General features: G+C 38.0%; 1 protein-coding gene across 1 annotated transcript in view; it reads left to right on the top strand.

The window, feature by feature from the left end:
• Positions 1-7463, top strand: part of LOC107563819 (stromal interaction molecule 2-like) — an 18054-nt gene extending 10591 nt beyond the window's left edge. Inside the window, exons 7-12 of the mRNA XM_016248788.1 lie at positions 2317-2494; positions 2576-2737; positions 3947-4047; positions 4253-4491; positions 5214-5397; positions 5630-7463. Of these exons, the coding sequence (XP_016104274.1) occupies positions 2317-2494; positions 2576-2737; positions 3947-4047; positions 4253-4491; positions 5214-5397; positions 5630-6986 (2221 nt within the window). The 3' untranslated portion in view covers positions 6987-7463. The remainder of the gene's footprint in view (positions 1-2316; positions 2495-2575; positions 2738-3946; positions 4048-4252; positions 4492-5213; positions 5398-5629) is intronic.
• Positions 7464-8786: the final 1323 nt, after the last annotated feature.

The following is an 8786-nucleotide window of genomic DNA, read 5'->3' as shown; positions in this document are numbered from 1 at the left end:
TGTTACAACATTCAGTGTTATGGAAAAGAACCATCATGACAGAAATCCCACATTTATAAACTGTAAGAAGTAAAAAGCTACAATTTGAGACCAGAAACGCATCAAGTAACTGTAAAAGTAAATAATATAAGGATAATACTACTAATAATAATAATAACAACTATGCACCCATTTGTAAGGAAGCTTGTAAATGAACTAATTTCTCTATCCAATGCTGTCACGTCACGTGACAAAAGAACGAATGATTCGAAAGACTCGAGAGATGAACTAACCAATTCTCTTTCCGGCTCAGACTGCATAGGTTACAGCTTATGGGGCTGTCACGAGATGAACAAACGACTCAAACCCCAAGACTCGAGAGTTGAACTAATCAATTCTCTTTCCAGCTCAGACTGCATTGGTTAAGTTTATGGGGCTCTCACGTGATGAACGAACGACTCAAACCCGAAGACTTGTCAGATAAGAGGTGAGGTGAGCTAATCATAGACTGAAGACCCAGGTAAACAATTAATTAATATTTTCTGTTTCTTATAGCATTATAGTTTTGTATTGTGATCAACGTTTGCGTTAGTAGTAGACGTGTTAGGGAAGTAAGATGTCACATTTTAATTATATTTTGCTAAAATGAACGAAATGACAAAAAAAAAAAAAGATTCGTTCATTTTGCTGAACGAGACTCAAAGGTCCGAGTCGGTAAAATGATCCGAACTTCCCATCACTAATCCGTATTAGAAAGAACTGTTAACGACGACGACGAGGGAGAATGGGAGCACAAAATAAAGGTCCCGCCACGAACGCATCAACCAAACAGGAAAAACTTATCGGCAGATGCCAATTTGAAAAATGCCAAATATCGGCCGATATATCAGCCTTGGCGATATATCGGTCGAGCACTAGCTGTGAGCAGGTAAGAAATATTGCTGTTGCAAATATAACATACATTAAATAACCCCCATATAGCATACATGATCACCTCGTAGCAGATCTATACAGGTGGAGCTGAGGAAGGTAGTGGGTTTCTGAAGCAAGCGTTATAATTTAGTCATTTGATAACTGCTGTTACTTTCTCCACTTCATTAGTCCCAGTGGCAGCATAACAGCTTGTTAATTCATGTTCGTGCAATGATGAGACGGACCAAGTTAGCCGATGCATGCCATTTTACGCTCTCGTGCAGATAAAAATTGTCAGGGTTACAGTGCACAAAAACCCCTGGGTGGACTGACCTGAATGAACTGAAATAAAAGCAGAATATAAAAGTTATTTCTCCGTTTTCTGAATTACACAGCACAGCGAGAGCACACGTCACATGAGCACATTTATCTGAACTACCCATAATGCATTTCACTCGGGACTATAACAGCCATAGTGATCTTCAGCGTCTCACGCAACACTGTTATTGATATGACTGCTATAAGCGCGTGCTTCTGACGCTGCATGCATCACAATGAAAACATCAACCTTAGAAATAATGAACACTGGGATAATCGCCGATGTATATGGCAAACCCCTGTTGAAATGCATGCACAAGAATGCTTATTTCATTTAACCTGTTTCATGTCCATTACTATAGCGTGTCCCTCAGAGCGATTACATATGCTCTAAACTGCGTTTTGCTCCAGCTGTATAAATACAGATGCTAAATGCTGCTGCTAATGTGCTTAAAATTTCGCTCCTGCATACAATGCAAACTGCTAACATGACACTTAGTTTAAACTTGATTATGGTTGCTCATTTTTTAATTCAATTAGGCAGACCACGCAATACACACAGCGATATGGATTAGAAAAGCATTCACTTATCTTAGATGTTGATTTCGCTGTTCTGAAGTAAGCTGCAACTGCTACAGCAAACACTAGTCATATATTTGAATGCTGAGCAGCGAGCTTATTGGCTACCGATACAGGAGAGAACCAATCATCTGTGCCATGTGATAATGATGCCATTAGGTCAGATTGAGATTTGTACTTGATTCAACAAGTCACAATTTATAATTTTTCACGATTCAGTAATCCAGTAATAGTTTTACTGGTGGTCTTATTAAAAATATTAGCAACCCCAAACATTTGATCAGTAGTGTAAAATACAGTGTTTTTTAAATTAACAAAAAATATCTGGCACTAAAATAATAAGGTATATTAAAGGTATTAGGTAAGGTATTAAAATATATAATTAGCTTTTAAACTAGTTCATTTAAATAACTAGGAATCAATTCACTAAAATTAGACTTTCCAACACGTCATACATGAAAGAGTGGCATTGAAGAGCATTTTTTCAGGATCTGGCAGCATAAACGCTGCATTTTGAATTTTTAAAAGGTTGGAAAAGGCCCAAGAAGAGAAGCGCACAGTGGCAGTAGAGAAGAAGAATCTAGAGGAAAAGATGAGAGACGAGATTCAGGGTGCTCAGGAAGAGGCCAACCGCCTGCACAAACTCCGAGATGGAGCAGTGAGTGAACTCACCCGTCTTTGGTATGCAGAAGAAGAGCTTGAACAGGTAAGGATCTGCACTTCTCAGTGTTAACATATACTAACAAGACTCCACAAAACCCCATGATTCTCTGGGCTCCTTGTACAGGTGCGTGATGCATTGAAGAGGGCCGAGAAAGACATGCAGTACCTCTGGTCAGTCCCTGAATCTTTGCAGCTGTGGCTACAGCTCACCCATGAGGTAGAGGTCCAGTACTACAACGTCAAGAAGCAAAGTGCAGAACAACAACTAGCCACGGCTAAAGATGAGGTATTTTTAGAGATTAATGACTCTCAAATGTATTATCATGCATAGAATCAAATACACAGTGATTCATATTTTCAGGTTTCAATTGTTTTGCCTGTTGAATTAAAGGAATTGTTCACCCAAAGATGAGAATTTTCTGAAAATTTACTCACCCCACAGGCCATCCAAGATGTAGATAAGTTTGTTTCTTCATCGGAATTCATTCAGAGAATTTTAACATTACATCACTTGCTCACCAATGGATCCTTTGCAGTGAATGGGTGCCATCAGAATGAGAGCTCAAACAGATGATAAAAGAATCACAATATCCACAAGTAATCCCACATAAACCCATGACCATCAATTAACAAATCCATCATTAACGCATTTTTTACTTAAAACCATTGCTTCCTGCTTCTGGAGGCCTGCTGTGGGCGAAGCTAAAGAGTTACAAGCACTTGTGTGTCGATTGCTTACAAAACACAGAAATGTGATGCATTTTTACTTGCCTTCTGCAGTTCCGAATCATGACTGGGATCTTTTATCGCTGGGAATGCTCTATCTTTCAGTATCAAACGATGTGCAAATCCAGCGTCGAACTGGGCCTTGTTTATAAAACATTAGTCACTGAAATGATGGGAACAAACAAACACACTTGCGAAACTCTGTTGCTGCCCTGGAAAAACAAACTGCATCCAATGTTCCCGTAATGCTGGGTTCTTTGGGAAGCTGAACAAGGGGTTATCTTTACCTCACAACCAAAGACACACTTCTTTGGAGACATTTTTCTCAAGCAAGTCCTGTGCAGCGCTGCCAAATGAAGCGCGCTGATGGGCGTGCTCTTGCTCTCGCTCATACGACCAAATCTTTTTTTGAAGCTTTAACAAAGTAAATAATTCAGAATGCAAATAACTCAGAATGCATGAAATAGCATTGGACCCCCCCCCAATTTAATGATGGAATTGTTTTTTTCAAACACATAGCTTTTTGCTTCACAAGATGTTAATTGACAGACTGGGGTGATTATTATGATGTTTTTATCAGCTGTTTGAACTCTCATTCTGACGGCACCCATTCACTGCAGAGGATTCATTGGTGAGCAAGTGATGTAATGCTAAATTTCTCTAAATCTGTTCAGATGATAAAACAAACTCATCTACATCTTGGATGGCCTGAGCTTGAGTTAATTTTAATTAGAATTGTATTATTCAATCACTTTGTATTTTTGCACAGGCTGAGAAGATCAAGAAAAAAAGGAATTCTCTGTTTGGTACGCTACATGTCGCACATAGCTCCTCATTGGATCAAGTGGATCAGAGAATTATGGAGGCAAAGTAATTTGTTTATTCTTATTTTAAATTTAAGACAAGGAAGGATGCAAGGAAATATCTTTCATAATTTTTTTCAATATGGGTCCCAGACAATTTTTTGGGGCTGGTTTATCTATGCTAAATTTCACATTTCAAGAAAACATCTGAATAATGAGTAGACTTAGTTTGGGCTTACAGTGACCTGCATACTGTATGTATTTTGTTAAAGGAATGCACTAGCAGAGGTGACGGCTTGTCTACGGGAGCGTTTGCACCGCTGGCAGCAGATTGAGAGCTTGAGTGGTTTTCCTGTGATGAAAAACGTGGGTCTGCCCAGTCTCACTGCTACACTCTACCCAGACCCCAACTGGATGCTAATGCCCCGGTCTGCAATGCAATCCTATCAAGCGCCTGTTTCGGTGGAGGACATGGAGGAAGAAATACCCCAGATTATACCACAGATTCCTGGTTGGTACTTGGGTTTTTTCTTTCTTAGTTAAATGTGTTTTATTTCTTCTGTTTTTATATAAATTTGACAAAGTGAGATTAAAATGTCAGCCAATCAGATTTCAATTTAATATCAATCAGGACATTTTATGCATGGTATGGAAAAAATAGCTTACAACACAGTATAGCACTTTTAAAGGGTTTACCCAAAACTGAAAATTCTGTCATTAATTACTCACCCTCATGTTGTTTCAAACCCATAAGACCTTTGTTCATCTTCGGAACACAAATTAAGATATTTTTGGTGCAATCCGAGAGCTTTCTGATCCTGTGTCGTGGTACTCTCGTGAATGGTGGAGGAGACCGGATGAGGAGAAATTTAATAAAAATAAATAGTATTTTTGTTTTCTTTGCACGCAAAAAGTATTTTTGTAGCTTTAATAAAATTAAGGTTGAACCACTGATATCACATGGACTATTTTAACGATGTCCTTACTAGCTTTCTGGGCCTTGAATATGGTAGTTCCCTTGCTGTCTATACAGGGTCAGAAAGCAAAAATATCTTAATTTGTATTCCGAAATTGAACGAAGGTCTTATGGGTTTGGAACAAGTAATTAAGGGTGAGTAATTAATGACAGAATTTTAATTTTGGGTGAACTATCCCTTTAAGTAATTTCAATTAGATTAATCAATGTTAGATTATTGAAACAGGCGTTAATTATTCATATATTTTACTTTTCAGTCACAGTTGCACCTCTGAAATGTTCTCCACGGTCTCTGGTTCGGTCTCGCCGATCTGGGCATATTGTGCCATCACCTGTCATCGTATCACCTGACCCAGACCTCCTGATTCCCATTCGAACTTCACTACGCCGATATGGAGATGAAGAAGAAGAGCATATCAAGTTCTCCCCTCTTGTGAAACAGTATGTCAGCCAGGCATTTTGTCCTTTGATTTTGCATTGCATAGAAAAGAGCAGCTGAGATTCTTAAAAATACTTTACAATGAAGTTCAATTCATTAATATTAGCTAATGCATTGGGTATCATGAACTAATAATAGCCAACCATTTTTAGAGCATTTATTAACCCAGGTTAATGTTTATTTATGAATATCTTTCTTGGGCGAACATTTGCTGAGTGTCCATCTCTCTGACAGGGAGTCTATGGAAACATCTTCAGATACAGATTCTATCGGGTCCTCCATCAGCAGAATGTACAGCACCTTTGATGTCCCATCTCGGAGAAAATATATTTTCTCTGATAAAATGCCCAGAAAGATCTCCCTGGATGAACAAGACGACAGTCCTTCACGCAAAATCTCGGAGGAGGAGATGGACGAGTCTTTGATATTGAACAACACCTCAAGGAAAGTTTCACGAGATGAACTGGACATTAATACTCCATCAAGAAAGACATCTAGAGATGAACTAGAGGCCTTTGTGGACCCTCCTAAACAACTGAGTAGAGGAGAAACTGAGGCCAGCGTTGACTCAAGGAAATTACCCAGGGATCTACCTTTCGATTCCACAATGAGGTACTACTCTACAGAGAAGATGTCTCCAGCAGCGATCAGCATGGATAGTCAGAGACGACGATCACTCAGAGACAGAAAAGATCATATGGACAGCATTTCTAGAGTGATACCAAAAGCAGAACTTGATATAGAGACCACAAGTGGAACTAGATATGCAGATGCCTTTAACACTTCCATTAAACACAAAGAAAACCGGGATTTTCCAACCAATATCCAGCGAGGAAGAGTGTTTAGGGAAAACTCCTTTGATGCTACCTTTGATAGTTCAGTGGAAAGCTCTAAGAAATGTAAGATGTTAGGCAAAACAGATTCAACCAAAGACATCCCTTCACGAATGATGGCACAAGATGAATTTGATGTGCCCAAGGATTTTGAAAGACTAAAAATAAGAGATATTTCCATGGATATTGCTTCAAGGAACATACTGAAAGATGAGTTTGAGAGAAGCAAGTCCTTTAAAGAGAACAGGGATATCCACATGGAAATTCCCTCAAAAAAAATCTCTCGAGATGAGCAAGAAGTCGCAATGGAGACACAACGAATACAACGCAAGATAGGCAGCTCTGTGGAAACTCCCATTGGTAAAATACAAAGAGAGATGGTGGGTCTATCTGTGGAGGCTCCAAGGCGCAAGATATCGCAGGAGGAGTTTCTGGTTACAAACCCAGGACAGTTTGGCCCACCTGACCTCACCGTTAGTTCCCTGATGCACTGGAAACCAGCCTCAGACTCGCTCAGCACACTAGTGTATGACGGCATTCTAGAAAAGTCCTATGAGAACCCTCTCATGCCTAGTCCTGGGGATCTCAGTCATGCAGCTTCAGTGTCTTCCTCTTCCCAAAGCCTTTTAGGAAATGAAGGTCAATCTGCAAATTCATCTTCTTCAGAATCTGGCGGTAAAGACAAGGGCAAGAAATCTTCAAAGCTCAAGAATATATTCAAAAAGAAAAAGGAAAAGGGAAAAGATAAAGACTCATAACGGTCAACAAGAAGTAGGAATTTAGACACTTTTAAAAGGCCAAAGTCTCTACTAAAACTGGCTTTGAAAACTGCCTTGTAAACTATAACATATGCAAAGCTAAACATGCTGAATGGAGTGCCTTTGGATTTTCTTGCAAAAGTTTTGATGCCAAAATTTGGCATCAAACACCGACAATTATTTTCCAAAATGTAGTTTACAGACTTTACTGACCTTTTGACCTTGACTTGCACAGATTTTTATGACCTATATAAGTATTATTGTGGTGCCTGTCTGATTTTATTGTACAACACTTGGGGCAACGTTTTTTTTTTCAGTATGCAATATAATAGATTTGACTGGAGAAATATTTTTCTTGAAATTACATTTATCCTAATGTCATGGCAGATATTTTGTGGGATCCCGCCCTTTTCTATTCTATATGATCATGTGAAAATATAAAATAAAAATCTAATTGAAAATTTATATTAAAGGAATAGTTCACCCAAAAATTAAAATTTGCTGAATATTTACTCACTATCAGGCCATCCAAGATGTAGATGATTTATAGAAATTTAGCATTACATCACTTGCTCACCAATGGATCTTCTGCTGTGAAGTATTTATAAGAAACAAATACATCAAGACATTTTAACTTTAAGCTGTCGCTTTTGGCCAAAATACTCCACAATCCAGAGCCCATAATTTATAATAATGCTCCTTCAATAAACATACATCCCCTGTTGTCTTCTCAGAACAAAACCTACCAACATATTTGTTTAGAACTGTTTTGGATTGTTTTCACTTATAAACGGTGTTCGATCTGTACATATTTCTCTTCTGAATCAGACAAGATTACTTTTTCCATTGGATTTCACTGGGAGAAATTTTATGGATAGACGACTAGGTAAGTTATAACATTTGTGCAATAAAAGAAAGAAAAGTACATGATGTACACAGCATTATAAGCTCTGAGTACCAGTATGGAAACTCTATCTGTCTTGGGTAAGAAAATATCTCTACTTTTATGTTACTTCTTTTGGTAAACTTTAAAGAAACTGAAGACTGTATTTGACAAAACCCTGTTATGCTGATGAAAAACTGGGAAAATCATGATATATATCTATATCTATATCTATATATATATCAAGGGTAGCATTAGTTCTGGAAGGTCACATTAGTCAAGCCGGCATCAGCTGACTCTCGGCTACTCACTCTACTCACGTCTACCTATAGGAATACGACGCCTAACTCAGCTTTCCTATATGTGACCCAGGATGGGTCAAAATGTGATTTTTTGATTTATACATAAATCTGAAAACTGAATAAATAAGCTTTCCATTGATGTATGATTTGTTAGGATAGGACAATATTTGGCCGAGATACAACTATTTGAATATCTGGAATCTGAGGGTGCAAAAAAAATCTAAATATTGAGAAAATCTCCTTTAAAGTTGTCCAAATGAAGTTCTTAGCAATGCATATTACTAATCAAAAATTACGTTTTGATATATTTATGGTAGGAAATTTACAAAATATCTTCATGGAACGTGATCTTTATTTAATATCCTAATGATTTTTGGCATAAAAGAAAAATCGATAATTTTGACGCATACAATGTATTTTTGGCTATTGCTGCAAATATACCCGTGTGACTTGAGACTGGTTTCGTGGTCCAGGGTCACATAAAAGGTCCTTCAGTATTATCAGCAGCTTTTGCGTGGCTGCATGGATGCGCAGGGAGTTCTTGCCCAGAACAGAACCATACCATATATATGATAATAAAAATGACTCCTAGCAAATGTGTATATATCCATATTT

This window comes from Sinocyclocheilus grahami, unplaced genomic scaffold (genome assembly GCF_001515645.1).
Source record: "Sinocyclocheilus grahami isolate Dianchi unplaced genomic scaffold, SAMN03320097.WGS_v1.1 scaffold25.1, whole genome shotgun sequence".
In the NCBI taxonomy this organism is placed as follows: Eukaryota; Metazoa; Chordata; class Actinopteri; order Cypriniformes; family Cyprinidae; genus Sinocyclocheilus; species Sinocyclocheilus grahami.
This window is presented reverse-complemented; position numbering and strand designations above follow the sequence as displayed.